This window comes from Camelus ferus, chromosome 6 (assembly GCF_009834535.1).
Source record: "Camelus ferus isolate YT-003-E chromosome 6, BCGSAC_Cfer_1.0, whole genome shotgun sequence".
Lineage (NCBI taxonomy): Eukaryota > Metazoa > Chordata > Mammalia > Artiodactyla > Camelidae > Camelus > Camelus ferus.
Window position 1 is genome coordinate 64,300,539 of NC_045701.1, and position 22,365 is coordinate 64,322,903.

The 22,365-nt window shown below is 34.8% G+C and overlaps 1 protein-coding gene across 9 annotated transcripts in view; it reads left to right on the forward strand.

The window, feature by feature from the left end:
* The window catches only part of GPHN (gephyrin), a 425,260-nt gene that overhangs the window by 342,166 nt on the left and 60,729 nt on the right, over window positions 1-22,365 (forward strand). For all 9 annotated transcript variants that reach the window (XM_032482212.1, XM_032482207.1, XM_032482209.1 and 6 more), the window contains 4 exons: window positions 4,791-4,846; window positions 10,516-10,635; window positions 12,179-12,237; window positions 13,278-13,431. In XM_032482212.1, the coding sequence (XP_032338103.1) occupies window positions 4,791-4,846; window positions 10,516-10,635; window positions 12,179-12,237; window positions 13,278-13,431 (389 nt within the window). The remainder of the gene's footprint in view (window positions 1-4,790; window positions 4,847-10,515; window positions 10,636-12,178; window positions 12,238-13,277; window positions 13,432-22,365) is intronic.

Sequence of the window (22,365 nt, forward strand, 5' to 3'; positions counted from 1 at the left end):
CTTATATAGCACATTTGCTGTTAGGATTTAGTTTGTATTGCTTTTATCACTTCCTTCAAATTAAATTTCACAGTTACAAAACAGAAAAGAAAACTTATTAACAGAGATGTCAGAATTAGGGGGGAAAGAGTCTAAGCCTCTACAGAAACCCTTGGAATCCATCCATCTTTTCTAACGTCATACTGTGGCTTACTTAGTTTATTTCATTCTAAGCTTTAGGGTTTATCTGCCACCATAGCTCCACTTCTGCCCCCTCCCACCCAAGCTGGTAGAATTCATCTTGAAAATGGCAACTTTTATTTTACCTGTCTCTTTAATAGATATTTTAAAATAAATAACAGCAACTTAGACTGACTGTTACTTTTCTGTCTTTTTGAGAAATAGGAAGGCTTGATGTTGATGTAAAATCAGGATTTCTGTTGTAGTTTACTAAGTTTTATTCCTTAAGTTTTCTTTTAGTCTGAATTTGTCTGTACTCGGTTCAGTCTTACTCTGCTCCTCTAAAAGGGTAGTCTTTGAACCAGCTGCATCAGCATCAGCTTGTTAGAAGTGTAGAACCACAGGCCCTATCCCAGACCCACTGAATCAGAATCTGTAATTTAACAAGATCTCCAGGTGATCTGCATGCATATTAAGGGTTGAGAAGCATTATTATAAATGGTAAAAATGACTCCTCCACTGGTACCAAGAACCTTCTATAATGTTGGTTGACTGAGCCTTCTTTAGCCAGCAATATAGAGGCATGTTTCCCAGGTGGAAATTTTCAGGGCAAGGTGGAGAACATAAAGTGAGCACATACTCCCTCCCCTGTAGTGCACCTTACTTATAACAAAGGACCTTGCTTCTTAGAATCATTTAAGGGCTTTTTCAGTTATTGGCCTCCCTGACACTCTGTACCACCTTGCCCCAGATTATCTCTAGTCACTCATTATTCAATAATATTTGTTTGGCACCTTTGTGCAGAACATTGATAGAGCATTTTGAGTGTATGTGCATTTACGTTGAGTGAGGGAACAAGAAACAGGAGGAAGACTGAAGAGCAGAGTGTTTCAAAAAAGAAAGAAAAGAAGTGATCCCTACCTCTAAGGAACTCATTATCTACCTGAAGAGATAAAACATACACATTTATGAAATTAAGAAAATTTACAAAGTACAGTACTAAATATGTAAAAGTCAGTGTACAGACTTCCCACCTTAGTATTATGGAAATGCCAAATTCATTTCTTTATTCTTTTAACAAATATTTCTTGAACATCAGTGATGAGCTAGGCACTATGCTAGATATAATCTAAGTTACACAGGATTAATCAGAGCAATCTTTCTGAACATTCTAAAGATGGTGAATGTTGACTCACATTTTGAAGAAAACCATGGACCAGCAGAAAATGGGAGGCATTCAAAATACAGCATTCTGTGCTGGAAAATATTATTTATTTGTTCATTCATGCATGCATATTTCTAAAAAGATTCTTAGGAGCCACACTCATTCATTTATTGAACATTTGAATACTTCGCATATTGAACTTTTACTTAATACCTTCTCTTCAGCAAGTACCAGGAATTTCCCTGAGACAAATAAGCAAATGATTACAAATACCACAGGAAACCATAATTAGAGTTATTTCAGGAATACACTGGGAAAACAAAAGAGATACAGACATACGTCATACATCACAAGCTAATGATATACACATACATATGTATGTAACATATACAATACGTATAAATATATATATATATATCCATGCATATATATAAACAAAAGTAAGTTTCATGAGGTAATATTCATCCTCACCAAGTGACTCTGGAAGGAAGGAAAGTCAGATACAACTTCATAGAGAAGAAATATAGAAAGAGATAGAGGAAACAAAATTGGCAAAATGTTCGTAATTGTTGAAGCAATGACTTCTATGTCTGTTTTAAATCATTTCATTTTTTTCAGAAGAAAAAAGAACCCATGAAAGCAGCATAATAACACCATTGCAGGAAAACTACAATGTTCTTGTTTTTACACGTGAACACTGAAAATATAATAGGATTGCAAAAAACATAAGAAAGCCAAGAGTTTATTAACTGAGACAATGTCTAAAAAGTACAGGATATAACATTCAGTACATAGAAGACACCCAATGTTTGTGTGTGTGTGTGTGTATTTTGTTGAAGTACAGTCAGTTTACAATGTTATATCAATTTCTGGTGCACAGCACAATGCTTCAGTCATACATGAACATATATTCATTTTCATATTCTTCACCATAAGTTACTACAAAATATTGAATATAGTTCCCTGTGCTATACAGTATGAATTTGTTTATCTATTATATATATATGTTAGTTAGTATCTGCAAATCTCGATCTTCCCACCCTCTCCCCCCCACCTGGTAACCATAAGTTTGTTTTCTATGTCTGTGAGTCTGTTTCTGTTTTGTAAATAAGTTTGTTTGTCTTTTTTTTTAGATTCCACATATAAGTGATATCATATGGTATTTTCTTCCTTTCTGGCTTACTTCACATAGAATGACAGTCTCCAGGTCCATTCATCGTGCTGCAAAGGGCATTATTTTATTCCTTTTTTATGGCTGAGTAGTATTCCATTGTATAAACATATCACAGCTTCTTTATCCAGTCATCTGTCAATGGACATTTAGGTTGTCTCCATGTCTTGGCTATTGTAAATAGTGTGACTATGAACATTGGGGTGCATGTATCTTTTTGAATTAAGGTTCCTTCTGGATATATGCCCAGGAGTGGGATTGCTGGATCACATGGTAAGTCTACTTTTAGTCTTTTGAGGAATCTCCATACTGTTTTCCATAACAGCTGCACCAAACTATATTCCCACAAACAGTGTAGGAGGGTTCCCTTTTCTCCACACCCTCTCCAGGCTTTATCGCTTGTGGACTTTTGATTGATAGCCATTCTGACTGGTGTGAGGTGATACTTTATTGTAGTTTTAATTTGCATTTCTCTGGTAATTAGCGGTATTGAGAATTTTTTAATGTGCCTATTGACCATTTGTATGTCTTCATGGGAGAATTGCTTGTATAGGTCTTCTGCCCATTTTTGGATTGGGTTGTTGGTTTTTTTGTTATTAAGTTGTATGAGCTGCTTATATATTCTGGAAATTAAGCCCTTGTCAGTCTCATCTTTTGTAAATGTTTTCTCCCATTCCATAGGTTGTCTTTTTGTTTTGCTTACAGTTTCCTTTGCTGTTCAAAAGCTTATAAGTTTAATTAGGTCCCATTTGTTTATTTTTGTTTTTATTTCTATTGCCTGGGTAGGCTGCCCTAGGAGAACATTGCTGAGATTTATGTCAGATGTTTTGCCTATCTTTTCTTCTAAGAAGTTTGTAGTGTCTTGTCTTATGTGTAAGCCTTTAAGCCATTTTGAGTTTACTTTTGTGTATGGTGTAAGGGAATATTCTAGCTTCATTGATTTACATGCAGCTGTCCAGTTTTTCCAATACCATTTGCTGAAGAGACTGTCTGTACTCCATTGTACATTCTTGCCTTCTTTGTCAAAGATTAATTGACCAAAAGTTTGTGGGTTTGTTTCTGACCTCTGTATTCTGTTCCACTGATTCATATGTCTGTTTTTTATATCAATACCATGCTGTTTTGATTAGTGTAGCTCTGTGGTATTGTCTGAAGTCCAATGTTAATTTTTGTTCCTCTTCACCTCAGGTTAACCAAAGCCATTTGCAGAAAAAAATGGCTTGTTAGAAACAGTATTGTGTATAAACCTTCAGAAAAAGATACCACTTTGTAGTCACATAAAGAAAAAATGGATTTTGTATGTCCTCTTTAAAAGAGGAGAAATACTTCTTTTTATTATTTATCAGCATGACTGCAAATATGATTAAATTATTCATATAAACAATGTTACCTTTTCTGTGTATGTGCCCCCAAACCTTTGCTGTGTGCAGATGACAAGGAGGTAATGGTCATGATGATAAAACACATATAGACATTGCCTCGCCAGTAGTTTTGGTCTGAAATCCACAATATATGTGAAGAAAACCTTTCTGAATACATTTATCTCCAGGAATGTTTTTTCATCTAGCCATTAATATACTGTATGTAGAAAAAATAATGGATAAGAATTTCTTTCCGTCTCAATTCTGAACGTGTTTCTTCCGATTTAAAAATAAACAGTCAGTGGAAATTGTGATGCAGCACTGCCTATGTATTTTGATTAGGAAATAACATTTTGATCCATCATAAAAAATATATACCATATTGGAAATTCAGGGACTGGATTTCAGTCCTAGCTCCACCACTAAGCAGAATTTGTTCAAGATAATTATTAGCTTTTCCTACCTGAGTTTCTTCATTCCATAACTCATTTACTTCGAGTGTCAAATAAAGAAAAGAATATACATTCTTTCTGCTTCACTTCCTACTTCATATGTACCTCTCTAGAAGTGTGCACACACACATCACATATATACCCATGGATAAGGTGGTATTTATTAAGTAGGATAGGCTAAAAGAACTTCCTATTTAAAAGTACAGAAGTGGAAATAATGGAGCAACAGGAAAACCATTTCCAGAGACACCAAGAAAGGGCACGATTAGGACCACTTCTGTTGGTACTTGTGAGCTGTGGATACCAAAGATCAAACCAGTAGTAACAAAGCCATTGTCTCAACAAGGAGGTCAGAAAAGTACTCCACTTTCCTGAAACCTTATCTGATCACTTGAGTCAAATTTTAGAATTCCAACACTAGGTTCTTATTCCTTGCTATAGGTCTATTCTGATGTTTGTTCTTGGTTCTGTTCATCTCACAGCTGCTGATGGCCCAGGAGATCGTTTCATCATTGGGGAATCCCAAGCTGGTGAACAGGTGAGGTTCATAGGCCTGAAAGGCCTGAAAGATTTTAGTTTCATGGACTTTCAGCATCTAATTCTAGACTTCTGCCATTGTTGTAATGGAAATTTTAGAGAAGGATTAGACAGATTATCAAAGAGATTAAAGGATGGTTCCCATGAGAAAGAACCAAGTGAATTTATTCTTAACTGAAAGAATCTGAGTCTATTAATATACGGGATGGTATTGTTAGTATGTCTCAGACATGCCCCACAAGCATTTTCTAGCCCTGCATTGAATGAATCTTTCTTCCTGTATAAACATTAATGTTCTAAATAGAACTACAGCTTCTAAGTGGTCTTCTAAGACTTGTGTTACAAACAGGGAAATTTAGAAGGAACAGATTATTTAATCTCTCTAGCTAATCACTTAAATTAATTTTTCTCATTAGGGAGTTAACCAGGGAGCAGGAATATGTATATTTCTACTAAGAAATGAAGCACTAATGGGCCATAGTAGAAGTACAATAGAAATCCTCCTGTTTAATGCTTTTAAGACAAGTAATTGGCCATCTAATTGGAAATAAGTCGAAGTGAGAAATTATCTTTTATTATTAAAATAAATATAAATTTAACATAAATAAATGAACATTTATTTGTCAGTAATTTGATGGAGAGCCAAGACTTTTAGTAAGTATCTTTTTGAACCTCTATCTGGTCTTTCTTGTTCAATTATACCCAAAAGGTATTGTATATGATTTCCAGTTTTGATTTCTTTAAAGTGGAGAAAATTTTAAGGACCTTTGCAAAGTATCTAAGTTTAGAATTCTTCTAGATTTTTATTATATTTTTTACAATTTTTTTTACAGTTGCTTCACCCACACTTAATTTGACAGTTCTTTTTAACAGCTTTTTTAAATAAGTTTTTCAAAGGTTTAACTTAATTTTTATTGGGAAAAATAACTCTTTTCACACTCATATGTTATTGGTTTATGTAATATTTATTTAAATAACTTAATTCATTAGCAACTATTGCCACAAACTGGCACAAACAAGTTTGAGAACAACCTCAACTGAATCTTAGACAAATAATTTACAGGTATCCAAGAGGCTAACAACCTCAAACTTAAAGTGTGCTGTGGGCATCATTATGTTTAAGAGGAAGAAGAGAGTGTAGTTAATCCAATGAATTGTGAAAGTTGAATAAAAGAGCTCCTTCCTTATTAACTAGAACCAGAGGAAGACCAATGCATGTTTCTCTTCTGCTACCACCAAGCACTCATAAACATTATATAAAAATAAAGAAGGAAATAAATAAATAAATAAATAAATAAATAGGACTGTTTGAGCAAAAGCTATGTCCCATGCCTTAGCATGTACTCCCATATGTACTAAGAAAAGAGAGGGGGTGGGGAAGTATACAGGAGAAGGATGGTGCTGGTGGTGGTGACCCTAGCTCCCTCACCTCTCCATCCAAGCACTGAGGGGTACTGTGTACAGGCCTCTGAAGCTAAGCCTGGCACTAAAGTAATTAGATCTTTCTGCATACTGTGGACAGAACAGACCAAACAGACTGGTTTTGGTCTTCATGACTGTTTTCCTGACAAAAAAGAACAACTAGGCCTGAGTCCCTTTATCATAAATGACTTACACTGTGACCTCATAACTTACTTGACCTCTTGGTACATATTTCCATCAGCAATGGACATCTAAAGCGTTCATTTTTTAACAAAGCCCCAAAATATCAATTATTCAAGGAGAACGTCTTTGATCTTCAATTGAGTCTGTTTAACATTTATCAAATATACCTACTGTTTGTATCAAGCCCTGTGCTAGGTTCTAGGGATCAATTAATACATGGTTACTACCTTTAACAAGTTTACATCTAGTAAAGGAGACAGACTATAAATATAACTAAATAAAGCACAATATATATAACTAAATATATCATATGTAATTAAATATAACACAATATATTAAGTGTTTAATTAATGCTATCAGGCATGTGCTATGGAGCACAACAGAGAGCATTTCATCCTAGAAGGGTTAGGCAGATGATATAGGAGCTGGGCCTAAGGAAGTTTTACAAAAACAGAAATGAGAAAGGAACATTCTAAGCAGAAAATAGTATATAGGTCAAGACCCAGAGGTGTTTGAAAAATTGCATGGAATTAGGAAATTGCAAATAGTTTGTAGTAATCATAGCCTAGTATACTTAAGGATGGGTAGCTGATTGTTAAGAGCCTTATGTCCCTTAAACTTTATTTACTAGTTAAGACTTCCAGCTGATAAATAAGAACACAAGAAAAGTTGTGAAACTTTAAAGTTACCAGCTTCTTATAAGTTCTTATGAAAGTTTTTGTAGATACTGACAGGCATATGCAGAATAGATAAACAAGATTATACTGTATAGCACAGGGAAATATATACAAGATCTTGTGGTAACTCACAGCGGAAAAAAAAATGTGACAATGAATATATGTATGTTCATATGTAACTGAAAAATTGTGCTCTACACTGGAATTTGACACAACATAGTAAAATGACTGTAACTCAAAAAAAAATGTAAAAAAAAAAGTTTGATGGGAAATAAGACCAAAACTATATAAGAATACAGGGTTTTTCCTCAAGTTATCTTTGATATTCTTTATCTATAACTAATGTATCATACACAGACATGCTTTATAGCAATCTGAGAGATCTTGGAGGAGCCAAATTGCTCACTTACTGAAAGTACATACACTCAAGCACTTGGGTGCCATTGCATACACTGAGGCAGTGATCTACAACAGTTTTATTGGTGTATCAAAATACTTGATCTTGAATCACTTAGAGTTTGGTCCCATTGATTAGCATTGGACACTTTCAATTTCAGTTACGTAATTATGAAGTGCTATCATTAGGCAAAGTTCAAAAAATCCAATTCAGTACCTCTATTAAGGAAAATCAAGATTTTGATAGTTTTTACTTTTCATAAAGTATATAAGGTATGTATATCAATAAAAATAAAAAAGAATTAGTTACTAGTCTTAACAATCTAAAGGAAGTACTTCATGTATTGCTAGAGTTTTTTTGTTTGATTTAACTCAGTTGCAGTTTATATGTCTAAGTGGATATATAAATGTTTTTGTATATCCAATAATATCTTTTACATTAGATTTAATATAACTGAACTGGTAGGAATTCTTCACCCACCCACCACTTAGAATTAATGGCCTTGGATGGGAGCCAAATTTTTTATTTAATAGCCACACAAAAATACTTAAGAGTTTGTTTAAGCCAAGAAGTAGAGTAAATTACAGGAACAACCACAGTAAAACTTAAAGCAAATTTACAGAATATGGTACATTGAATGGGACTAAATTGAGGCAGGGCTCCAGGCCAACACACTTCAGCTTAAGAAGCAACTGCTCTGAAACTCACTTTGGGATTCACTTTCTGCCTTAACCAGAAAGGCACTTTCAGAAAAAAACGAAAGAAAAGGAAAAGAAAAAAGAGCTTCTTTAGGCCTATATTAAATATTTTTATTCCGCGGCCTCAGAAGATAATTTTGACATTGGCATCTCCACTAAAAAGCACGTATGTCATATCAAAAGTTTAATACTTTTCATCAGAAATCATTGCACTGCAAAATGGTCATGTTTAGTGGATTGAGAGATACACCAGATAATAAGTAGTATCTAGGGTTGAAAAAAAAATTAATGCATTGGGCCGTAAGGTTTTTTTTTTTTGTTGTTGTTCTATTCATTGTCTTGGTAGAAAATTACGTGAGAATGTAGCAATTCTGAATACGCCTGAAATGTCTTTTATTTAAATAACAGAATAAGGGGATATAAAGTGCATAGCTCAAATGCCAGATCTGATCCCAAGAAGCTCTTTCTCCAGTGACTTGTGGGAAAAAAGCAGGGAGAACACTGGAATTGTAAGCCAAAAAGAATGCATACTTCATGTATTTGCTGTGATAACGAGATCATGCATGTTTATTCATTCTAGAAATATTTATTGACTACCAACTTTGTGCCAGACACTTTCTAGGCTTTGGGATGCTAGAGCAATAAATGTGTCTGGAAAAGGAATGGTTAAAGAAGATTAATGCAAAGACTCTATCCAAGATATAAACAGGATTAAGGGAAACTAACAAAGGAATGTGAAGCCCTCAGGTGTGAGCAACAGAGCTGAAGGGGCGAAGGGAGACGTGGTACATGGACCTGGAGAGATTCATATCTGTGGGATACAGCCACCAGTAGGAGCTATGGTGTCAGAGGTGGAAATGACATAGCCATCACCAGACTTAGCCCAGCAGGGAAACAGCAAGGGGAATAAAAACTCTACTTCTCTTTCTCCTACTCTCTGATCTCTTGTTGGCCCCTCCCACTGGCTAAACCTAACCAGAAGCCAGAGTGTTGGGAACCTGGTTGAAGCATTCCATAGAGATAAGCGCTCTGGGCCACAGCACAGAATGGAAAATGATGATGTGATCTAGAGAGGCAAACAGAAAATGAAACAAATTTCTGTCTTTGTAGCGCTTATATTCAAGAATATAATAATGCACTTAACAGTGAGCCTAGCACAGATTATGTGTTCAGAAATATTAGCTACTGGTGGTATTGGTCACAGCAATAATATCATGGAGATAAGCTTTTAAAGGCTTTTCTAACAAATACATTTCCAGTAATACTTTGATTGTACATTTAGTGGAAGGATGTTTTTCCTTAACCGTTCCCTAATTTTTTTAATGTGGTAAAAAAATATATATAACATAAAATATATCATCTTAACCATTTTTAAGTGTTTAGTAGTATGTTTAAGCTCAGTAGTATTAAGCATAGTCTCATTGTTGTAACCTAAAAGAACCAAATATCTTTGAAAAGATACCTTTTTTATTGGGGAGTTAATATTATCTCAGAATTTTCCTTTTGGGGAAATTTAAAGCATCCCTTTTCCCAACTCTGACCTAAATCATGGCCCATGACAAGTGATTCTTTTGAGGCCAGAGCAAACGTATTAGATGGATCTGACAGAAATACGCTTTTTCCTATACTGGGAGAATTTTGCAGGGCAGATCCTATAGTCAGTCTCTTTACCATCCATATGAGAGTTCAGACAATGAAAATCTTGGATATAATGGTTAACCCAAATCATTGTAAACACTGGAATCATTTTTAAATATTTAATTACATTTGCTAAATTTTTATTATTAATTGCAAGGTGAACTAATATACTTTAGAAAGATTTTCAGGAACAATAGTTAAAGTAATTTTCCTGGCTCGCCTTTATTTAACCGAAATTTTGGTTAATAAAGTACTGCATTTCTCAAACATCAGAACTTCAGTACATGATCAACATGCTGGTTTTTCATAATTGTCATTCATAAAATCATATTGCATGGTATTTTTTAAAAGACTGTCAAATCACTTTACATATATTAAGAAAATTCACATTATTTGAGGGAGAGACAATAGTGGCAAATGTAAGTGGCAGTTCTTCAAAAGGAAAACAAGGCCAAGAAAGACATCAAATAGTCATTACCTTAAATCAGGTTAAAGCCTCTTTGGTGTAAATGGACTTACTTGTGACTTTTATTACATTTTCCCAAAAAAAAGACTGGGTTTTATGGTTTGTTTCCAAAACTGTTGCATCTCCTGCTGAATTTTCCTTTTCAGCAGCAAAGTAAATCAACTCTTTCCTATATGTTTGTATTTGCAGCCAACTCAGACAGTAATGCCAGGACAAGTCATGCGGGTTACAACAGGTGCTCCAATCCCCTGCGGTGCTGATGCAGTAGTACAAGTGGAAGATACTGAACTTATCAGGGAATCTGATGATGTACGTCATCACCAGGTCTTATGGCTCCATTCCTATGACGATATTATAAGTCATGCCCATTTTCTGCAATGTTTATGAAATTAACCCTTTTTTTTTTTTTTGGTAATGTTGGGATCTTACGTTGTTATTTATGGGCCTCCAGTAAATAAGGAATGGCCTAAGTCTTGAAAATGTTTTGTTATAGATGTTTTTATGATCATTACTGTGACTATAGCAGAATTTGAACTACATTTGATCCAAGAAATTTCACACACAAACAAGGAAAGAATCTATCTCAAGATAGAAGAGCAGAGATATTAATTGTTAACATATCTTCTAGCTGAGAAATTAGTTCATTGAGACTAGCTCTGATAAAATGTGAAGGAGAATTTAACAGAGAAGAATTCAACAAAGACTCTTGGGCAAGTTCTTGAATATTCCACTAAGCCAGGTTTTTAAACCAAGTGACCTTTTCAGCTTTGGTTTTCTATAATTCAAGAAAATCTGTGCCACCAGATTACAGCCTAGAAACATTAAATTTATGCGAATTTCCCCTCTATTGCCTAGATTAAAGGACCGTGGGATCTTTTTTGGTCCAGGGGGACTTTTATCTCACTGAAACTTGGCAATTATTGAAACCAGAGGATCAGTCATTAATAAAAGAATAGTTTCAACTGAGGTTTTAATGACTGGCTCTCTTACTTGTTTTGTGAAGAAGCTTAAGATATCTTATATTTTTAAATTTAGAGTTAAAAATAAATATATATTCTTCTCAGCTGGGTATATAGTAAAATTTGACCAGCTGAGAGACACCCTCTTTTCTTGATTTGGAGATTTTCCTTTTAATCACCTTCCCACAAGTAAGGCTTATAAAATTCAACTCTTGGCATACAGATCACATTGCCCTGCTGCTAAAACTGTCCAACAGATTTATTAGCATCAGGGAAGCCAGCAGAGCATTGAAATCCAAAACACATGCATCCACAGACTCTGCCAGATGACAAGACACAGTTCCAGTGCCACAATGTTATTCACAGCCCATAAATGTAAAAATGATGATCACAATTGATTTATAGAAATCTACTACCAGGCAAACTATAAGTCCTTCACTGAAATTTCTCCAGATATTTGGGAACCTCAGCATAGTATTTAACCTATAATTTATGGGAACAGGAGAGACAAGCTATCTCCACACACATTCTCTCTATCTATTAAGGTAGCCATCTACATTTTTTTTTTTGTTTTTTCTTGAAAATGCTACTTAAAAAGTAAGAGTCAATATTTGAATTGGTACATTTTTTAAAGCATGAGAATTAGTGAAAATGTTTTTAAATTTATTTATTCATTCATTCATTCCTTGACATTACACCTAATTTTTTGGGAACCTGTGGTAGAAATTCATCATGTTCAAAGGGTTTAACAAAGGGTTTTCTGTTCCTCTATATGTTTATATATTCTAGGCCTATCTGATGATAAAGCAAGTAGTTAAATTAAGTAGTTAAATTCTGTTAATCAAAATTCTGTTAGATTGTTCTATTTGAAATTACATGACTTGCTCTCATAGGGCACTGAGGAACTTGAAGTACGAATTCTAGTACAAGCTCGGCCAGGCCAAGATATCAGGTAAGTTCATAACATAGAGAGTGGAGAGCTAACTTCTGTTTCTAACATGACCATGAATTCAGGAAACCTTGGCTTATAAATGCAGAGCTCTGTCAATTAACCATTAGCTTTCAGGGCTTTAATAGCAAAATTAATTTCCTGAATTCTGTATACCATGTCAGCTCTACCTACTTTTTTGTAAAGTTGATAAAGGCAAATGAAATATTCAAAAGCAACATGAGACGGAGGTAGAGTAGAGGCATGAGCCTACATAATCCACAGTTAATTGTACTCCTAGGTAATCCAAATTTGATAGTCCAGAATTTGATACTAACTTAGATAATCCTTGAGTTGAATCTTTATATAATTAGCTGATAGCCCCTTGTCTACTGATTACCAGTAATAATGGGATAATGTGCTACTCTTTGTATACATAGTTGAGACTACTGTCCTACTGTAAGTGGTGCATATACTTCAAATACTTTTACTTACAATGAAATATGTTTTCTCTGACTCCATTAGTACTAATTTGTTCAACATTTTGTAACAAAGCTATACCTCTCCCATTCCTCTGGCAACAGGCTAAGATGAATGGACCTCTGTGGCTGCAGAGCTGGACCAACCTAAATTATTTCCATGACTGTATCCTCATTAGCATTATTCTTACCACAAAGCTGACAAGCTGTGGGTCTCTTATCATTAATGGCATTAAATCTGTTTTCATATAAATTCTTGACTTGCATCAAAGAAAGTTTACAATTGGTGTTCTTGACTATAATATGGTACAAAGCAATTTGTCAAATAATTTTCAAGCATAAAGTAACATATTCCTGTTTAGCAATAGTAGATACAAATCTATTTCTGTCTTCTATTGTGTGGTTTAATTTTGTTAATTAAAAAGGTATAGCGTTTTAGAATCTCATTTTACTGTTCTGTTCCTGCCTCATCTTTTAACTTTTTTCCCCCTTGAGTGTCCTCCTTCACTGACACTAAAGTTTCCCTCTGAGTTGAGAAAATATTGTTCTTAGTCATACTGCTAATGGTTCTGCTTTGACTTTCAGACCTATTGGACATGACATTAAAAGAGGGGAATGCGTTTTGGCCAAAGGAACCCACATGGGCCCCTCAGAGATTGGTCTTCTGGCAACTGTAGGTGTCACAGAAGTTGAAGTTAATAAGTTTCCAGTGGTTGCAGTCATGTCAACAGGGAATGAGGTAAAAAAAAAAAAAAGAGGAGGGGGGCAGTGGCAGAGGGAAATTGTTGTGGGGGTGGGTAGTGGGGCTTTCAGATGAAAGCATTTCTGACATTCTGCATACTGTGTTATAAATAGAACACTGCAGATTATAGATCTTAGCACATTTCTATAACAGGGAAATAATAAATTGGCCTCAGGATAGTTCAAATATAGATGAGAAGGAAGAACTAGAAATTACATATTAAGAAAAGTTCTCTTCCACTTATTAGAATGAAATATTCTAACCAATGGCCTTCCACACACTTAATGCATATAAACAAAGAATGCTGACTGCTTGCCGTAGATTTTCAACTGTGCAAACCCAGGACATAGTCTATTAGGACAATGAATTGTGCCCACCCTGCACAATTGAGATCATGGGCCACCTCTTCATGAGAAGTAATTCAATGAATCAAGACACCATGGCTAGCCCTTCTTCTTGCTAAACATTCCATGTGATCTTTAATCACCAGGATAGATTTGAAAATCAGGGTTGTTGTTTTTTTTTTTTTTTTCCTCTAAAGATAGCATCTGTAGTGGCATGCTATTCAGAACGTGTCAAAATGTCATTTCAACCCTGATTTAAGAAGGGGAATTTAGTCAGTCTTTTTATGAGAACTGTTGAAAAACTTGTTCTTGTTTTACTTAGGTTTTACAAAACTTCAGTTGGACACTGTAAGGTCATACTGGGGATATTGAAAAGTGAATCTGCTGGAAATTCAAAGCCTAAAAGTAGAATCAGAAACTATTGAGATTTTTTTAAGTAATTCCTTTAGACCTACACTATTTTTTAAAAAGATTGACCAGATTTCTCTTTTTCTCTCTTTTAATCAGTCTGTTCTGAAAATAAGCCATTTGTTACCATTATTTTTAATTTCTTGACATTTTCAAGGGTCTATTACCCTAATAATTCTTTTGGAAAGGGCAAAAGAAAAGAATATTTTGTTTTGCTAATGGAGGGAGAAATCAACCTTCTAATTCTGCATACTTCCCGGGATGGTGTACTAGCCATTCCCTACAACTGTTGACTGACCCAAAATAAACATTCTTTTCAGTTGATCTATAGTGATGGTTTTAATATCCCTAGGACCAGCTGACACTATGTTTAGCATCAGAAAGAAATTTCTGCTAAACTGGTTGACTTAATGAACTACTCTTATTTGAGATTTTTTTAATATGCTTTATCCATCTATGTGACTTCATGGGGTTTAAGAAAGCTAAATAGAATAAGCAAACTAACAGACAACTAGTTATTAGGCAACTTGGTTTAAGCTATATTTATTGTATTCTTCCTAATGATTTTATGGGTCTGGACTAACACTCTCAGTTATCCCCTGGAGTACATTGGTAGTATTTTTTAATGCTATCTTTTATACTCTTTATTAAAACTATTTACTAGTGGTAGAAAAAAGTGATGGGAATAGAGAATAGAGACAGTACATACATCATGGAATCTAAGGAAGATTTTGTAGTCCTAGTTCCCTGCCCCCATAGACTTGATTATCATTGGAGAGGCTCTAATAGATTTTGTATGACTCCTTTCCCCTACTTTTTCGGGCCTGCTGTACTTACTATGGCTTTCCAAGGGAATAATGCTTCTAAATTCATGATCTCTGGTTGTAACATAACTAGACATTCCTCCCTACTCCCATCCAAAGTTACCTGTTATTGTGACTCTCTATCACCATATAGTTTAGTTTGACAAATGTTTGTTGAATACCCCAATGCCAGGTACTATACTGGAAACTAGAGATAAAAGAGATAAATAAAGCATAGTATCTCCCCTGAGGGCTTGAGATCCTCAGATAGCCAGAAAACAATAGGGGAAAAAATAACTTATTTTCAGAGAGGCCAAAAGAAATTACATTTGGCTATTAATACGGCAAGTCTATAACTTATTCAGTCACAGCACAAGCTCCCCTTAAGTTACTAGTTCTTCTCTCCCCTGTTATGTATGGCTTCACATATGCCACCTCTTGAATCCAGTGTAGCATATTGTTAAGCAGAACAGTAGCCTTATTCAACCCAAAGAATGCCACACAAGATGTTTATGTATACTGTATTTAAGACCTGCCCAGTATTTTGTGGCTACATGAGCTTGTTCAGAGTGAGGAAATTATTTTAGAACTGGGGAGGTATAGTTGTGAACTCTAACACAGAGTAGCTAATTTATTGATTTCAACAAACTGCATGTTGAAATTTAGGTAATGCCATCCAGTAATTACATAACTGTGGTCATACATTTCCAACTTCATGCATTTGTTCAATAAATATTTATTGAGCATCTGTTACCTGCTGGAATGCCCACCAGGGGTTCTCTTAACTAAACAGCAGATTTGCAAGATATGAATATTACTATACCTTGAACCAGTTTACTTAGAAAGTTATTGAACAGGAAATTCAGCAACCAGCAGGACAGCATCAGGATTTCTTCTTCAGTGGGACCACACATCTTAGCAGTCCTTGCAGCTTCTTGTTCTTCAAGTGACATCTAGGTACAAGGGAATAAGAATTCTACTAGGAAAGTATGGGAGCCCCCAACTTAGAAGCTCCTTGTCCTACACAGGAATCAATATTTCTTTTAATATAAGTCTTAGGCAGCTTCTAGGATCCCCACAAGGGAAATGCCCAGTTTTGAGTGTTACCACATTTATGGAAGCCCAAAGCTGTGGCTTTCCACTGGGTATTTATAGTTTATTTATAGTTCCTTCCAGTCTGTATGCAAGTTACCAGTCAGGGGCCATTTTTATCATAAGAAATGTTGCCTAGTAACAAGCTGATGTTTTTCTTTATCAAATTTCCAGAGGAACTGAGCTAGAAAGTTAACCCAAATTCAAATTTGTCCTTAGAGATGGAGAAAGGGTTTTGTTAAGCCTTTGCCCTCACATAAAAGAATACATTGTCTGCAGAAAATTAGGAAACAGTAATAAAACTGACTACAAGTCATTCTGTTCTTTATTATCACCATACACTGGCAATACTAAAACAATGTCAGTGACAATATACTCCTCTCCACTGAGGCAGTCCACTCTTAGGAGCCTTCCTCCCCTCTTAGTATGCTGCCATGCTGATGCCAAGGCACTGTTCTGACTACTGGAGATATAGCAGCAAGCAAGACAGACAAAGTCCCTGCTCTTAAAGAATTTATATTCTGATGAGGGATGGCGGCTGGGGGATAGTCAGTAAACAAATAGTGGTAAATGGTATGAATTTTTTAAAAAGGACAATAAGTTGATAAAGATGGTAGTAGAAGAGCTATACCCTCCCTCCTCATTGATACTCATTCTCTCTCTTCCTCTCCCTCCCTCTCTCCCTTTCTTTTTCTCTGTGTCACACACACAGACACACAGAATAAGTGTATTTATCTCCACTCTGCCTCTGTTTATTTTATTCCATCTTTTATGAATCTCTTGGCCACGATCAATAACAGACATTTCTACAAACAAGTTTAAACTTTAGATATATAAAGTCTAAAATCTCCACGTACTATTCTTTGAGGCTGCCTCAAGCAAATGCTGTTATAAAACTAGAAACTTTAAAATTTTTATCCCCACTAATAAGAGAAGGAATAGGAAGTTAAGTGTCTACTGTGACCAGTACTGCTATATACTTTTTGATTAAAGCACCACTGTGAGATTAATATAATTAAACTTTGTTTTACATACGAGAAAATTGAAGTTCAAAAACAAAGCAACTTACCCAACATCATATATTTTGTGTAAGTGGTATAGCCTGGTTTCACACCTAAGTATTTTGACTCTAATGACTTTTTTCCACTATGGCACAATGCTTCCCACTAAAGCTTCCTTAAATTTCATCTCTCCAGCTTTTTAATGGCAATCTCTGAAACCTATCAGCTTAGATAGTCCATTACTTTCTTCTAGCTATATTATACTTCTCTCCAGATTAAAGACCTTGACTCACCGCTTTAAAGTTGCCCTGACATTTCAGATAGCTTCACTTTGTTCATCTTTGCCTACTCTGATGATACCCAGACTGAATTTCACTCTCCATTTTCTCCATTTTTGCTCCCAAGTAGAAAAACATTACTGAAGAAATTTATAGAACTGTGATTACCTGGCCCACTACAAATTACTGCCATTTAATGGCAACCTGACACTTAAAGTTGTTCAGTAATTCTGATTTAACTGCCTTGTTGATTTTCTAGCTGTTCCTTCAGTGAATAAATAGTTCATTCATACATTCCACACCCTCTTTAAACATTAGTAGCAGCCCTACTTTGTCACTCTTGGCAGATGACCTCACCACATTTATGGAAAAAAGTGAAGCCAATAAGTAAATATATTTGTCAAACTGAAGTAGATGAGGGCCCCCTCACCTTCCCTTCTCATTACCTCAAAAATTTCCCCATTCCTTTAGCTATCTTCCTTTCTTCCCCTCTAAAAGGGTACTCCTCCTTTGTAAGAACAATTCCTCTACTTATACCTTTAACTCACGTCTTCTCACCTGCCTCAGAACTTTGATTTCTAGATTATTTCCTCTGTCTTCTGTGTCTTTATTTTCTTTCTAGTGGCTCTTCCTCCTTCTGCATCCAAATAGACATCCAAATAGGTGATCCAAAGATTACCACTGTCACAGGAGAACCTATACTTACCCTGTTGCCTCTTTGAGTTGCTGCATATTCCCCTTCTATCCACTAGTAGATTTGTTCAAAGAGGTCTGCACCCACTGCCTTTCCTTCCTCACTGTCTGCTTTCTCCTCAAACTCCCACATCTCATGAGTGCCCCCATTAGTGCCAAAACTGCTTTCGTGAGTACACTAGTCACCTCCTAACTTTCAAATCCTGCTCTGATATGCATCCTCCTTAACCTGTCTGTATCATTTGACATCAGTGACTTTCCCTGCCCACCACTTTGAAACTGTCTCTCTCCTAGTGTTCTGTGACTCTGCTCTCTCTTGATGCCCTGACTACTACTACTTTTTTCCTTCTGTCGTTCCTTATCTTTTTCCCATTCCCTCATTAGAGTATCCCCCCAAGATGCTGTTCTCTGCTCTGTCCTCCACTCTTTCTAGATTCTCTCTTAGAATTTTTCTCTAATGTCAAATACATGCAGGTAAGTTCCCATATCTATAGCCCTAATCCTAACTTGTCTTGTAAAATCAAGCCTTCATTTTCAACTTCCTTTGGATATTTCCACCTGATGTTCCACCATTACCCAATCCCACTCACCAGCTTTCCCTCCAAGACTGCAATACTTCCTTCCTGACTTGCCTCCTTTTATAAAGGCAGCACTGTTCCCTGAAACTGTTATTTCCAGGGTCACCAGTGATGTTTAATTTTTTTTTCATTTTTAATCATGCTAAAACACACATAACATAAAATTTATCATCTTAACCATTTTTATGTGTACACTTCAGTAGTATTAAGTACATTCACATTGTTGTGCAGCCAATCTCCAGAACTGTTTTCATCTTGCAAAACTAAAATTCTGTGATCATTAAACAACAGCTCCCCATTTTCCCTCTCCTCCCAGCTCCTGGCAACTACCATTCTACTTTCTATCTGTATGAATTTGGTTACTCTAGGTACATAATATAAGAGGAATCATAGAATTTATCTTTTTATGTCTAGCTTATGTCACTTAGCTGAAATGTCTTGAAGATTCCACCATGTTGTAGAGTGTGTCAGAATTTTCTTCCTTTTCGAGGGTGACTGACATTCCATTATATGTATATCCTACATCTTGCTTTTCTAGTCAGCTATCAGTGAGCACTTAGGTTGCTTCCACCTTTCGGCTATTGTGAATAGTACTACTGTGAACATGGGTGTACCAATATCTCTTTTAAGACCCTGCTTTCAATTCTTTTGGGTATATACTATTTTTAACATAAAGAGATTAGATTGTAGTAATAGTTTACTTACAGGAAAACTAGAAAATACAAATAAGCATTCATTCATATTGCTTAGTATATATAGAGCCCTGAGTCCTTCTGTGTACCAAATATTATTTTAATTGCCAGGAATACAGTAGTAAACAAACCAAAAAAAAGCTTACAGTCCCTATCCTCATGAAGCTTACATCCTAGTGAAATGCAAAAAGAAAAAGAAACCACTACTAACATTTTGATATATAGTCATGCAGACTTATTTCTATGCCCATATTATTTATATTTATTTACAAAAATAAGAGTGTTATAAATACTATTTTTATATGCTTTTTTATTAGCATATTACAAATATTTTTCAATGACAAGAGCATATATCTATAATCCATCATTGTTGGCTACATAACAATTCTATTTTATAAGTTCTTATAATTAATTTAATCAACTTCCTGTTGTTGGATATTTAATTTATTTATCATTTTTCATCATTAAAATAAACAATGTTGTGATGAACATTCATATTTATTTGAAACCACTAAAAAAAATACAAAAAAAGTATACATTCAAAACATTAAGGTGAATCAAAATGGAATTCTAGAAAGAAGTTCAGCTAATCCATAGGAAGGGAAACAAAGAAACAGTGAAATAGGAAAAAAATAAATAAAAGAGGGAACAAACAGAAAAGAAAAAATAAAGTAACAGGTATAAATCCTAATATATCAATAATTACATTAAATATGAATGGTCTACTTTATTTGTAATAGCCAAAAACTGGAAACAGGAATAAAAAGTCATGTTGCATGCAATAACTTGGATAGACCTCAGTGGTATTATACTAAGTAAAAAAAGGAAACAATCTTAAAAGATTGCACATTATATGATTCCATTTATATAATATTCTTGAAATGACAAAATTATAAAGGTGAAAAACATACTAGTGGTTGCCATTGGTTAGGGAAGGGAGGGAAAGTGTGACTATAAAGGGTGAGCATGAGAAAAAAGTTCTGTACCCTGATTGAGGTTGCAGTTACACAAATCTACATATGTGGTAAAATGGCAAAGAATCATACATTATACCAATATCAGTTTCCTGGTTTTAATATTATGCTGTAGTTACATGAAATGTTTCTACTGGGGAAACTGGGTCAAGTGTATGGGGGACCTGTCTGTATCATTTTTACAACTGTCTATGTAATTATTTAAAAAATTTTTAAAGTAATATGTACATATAAAAATTAGAGGAAAAAACTAACCAATGATAGTTTATTAGTATTAGATATATACACATTTCTAAAAGAATATAGCTGCATGAGATAAAAATTTTAATAGCAGGTTTCTTAAAGTTGTTCAGTCTTGAGCCTTTGGTATAGTTTTTAACAACGTAAAAAAAAAATGACCATGGATTGGCAGACTAGGAGACAGTGCTGAGTATAGTTGAAGAGGAGAAAGTCATATAATTGGTGTTGGAGAAAGATAATTTCAGTAGATGTGTGCTACTGAGCATCAGAAGTTTCAAAACCACCACACAGGGACCACCAAAGACCTGAGTAGAACTCATCAGAATTTGTCTTCTGGGCAAGTTGCTGGAACTGGAACAGTCAGTAGTCTTATCTTTGGAGTATATGAGTCTGTCTGGAGTTACTATTAAATCATTTGTTCATGTTCTTAGAACATATGGTTCTGAATGAGCTAGTGTTAAAACAGTTTCAGCTGAGACAGTTTGTGCTCTGTATTTTGGTTTGGCAAAATATATCTGTTTTAAAAGTCATAGTACAGTCTTGCAAGTTCTGGTTTCAGTTTCATTTCTCAGTGCCCCCACTTCTAGTCACTTTAGCCTAAATTAGACCATTATCTTTGAGATGTGATTAGTCCAGACTGGTACCACTTTTTGATGGGCTACAATTGTGTATTAGGTTTTCTGAGATAGTTGTTTTGATCTCAGCACACACCAGGCCTTTATATACTCTTTATTTCATGATAATTTATTGAACCATATAGTTTAACAGCAGGTGTGCAGCAACACTTAAGGCTGTAAAGATTATACGTGTGGCCACTGCCATACAAACAGTAAGACAAATATATTATCAAAGTTTGCAAGGTACTTCAAAGCTATGATTCTAGACTTCAAAACCTGGATGTGAAAATATATCAACTACTTTAGCATCTTTCCCTTTATAAGGAGAAAGGAGCAAATCTTTGTATTACGTGGTAGCCATTCAGGAAACCCAAAAATTGCTTAAAAAGTATAAAAGACAACAGTTTTATTCTGAATTTGGGAAAGGCAAAACCAAGAAGAGTTGTCAGGAGAGACAAGATATTAATATGTCATAAGTAAAGATAAGGAATATTTATAGACAATATTTTTAAGCAGCTGTAAATAACTATGATGGTTAGAAGCTTTTGTTTAAAATGATTTAATAACATGCCATAAGCCAGAGAGTGAGCAGAATAGTTTAGTTATAAAAAGGGACTTGTTATCTAGGCACAAAATAACCATTTTTAAGGAAAAGAAAACCCAGATTCTAGTAACAATTTGCAATAAAAGATTAATAGGGCTTTTTTCCTTATGAATAAGGCTCATGTCATGTAGCCAACTTAGTATTTTTAATACATATTATTCTTCCTGTGAATTCATTATTTGTGGTTATTATTCCCAAGCAATAAAAGTAATTCCCTTCAGACCATCTATACTTACTGTATAATACTCCTAAGTTTATTTTTTATCTTCCTTCATGTTTTGGCACAATCAGATAAATTTTCCTTTAAGAAAAATGTCCTGTTTTTCCTAATAAGCAAAACGTAATCATTACCTTGCACAAGCATTCCTCTACTCATATATATATTTTCTAACCTGTTAATGACGTACTTAATAAAAGTATTGGTAGATTAAACATTACACTGTCCACATATCCAAGATTATCACTTACTGAAATTAATATTATTTTAAAGTCTTAAGAGTTAACTAAGGATCTGTCAATTAAAATTTGATTTCTTATAAAATCTTACATTTAATGGGAACGTTGTAAGAATTCCATCTTGTAGGGAAGGAAAAATATTTTTTTCCTC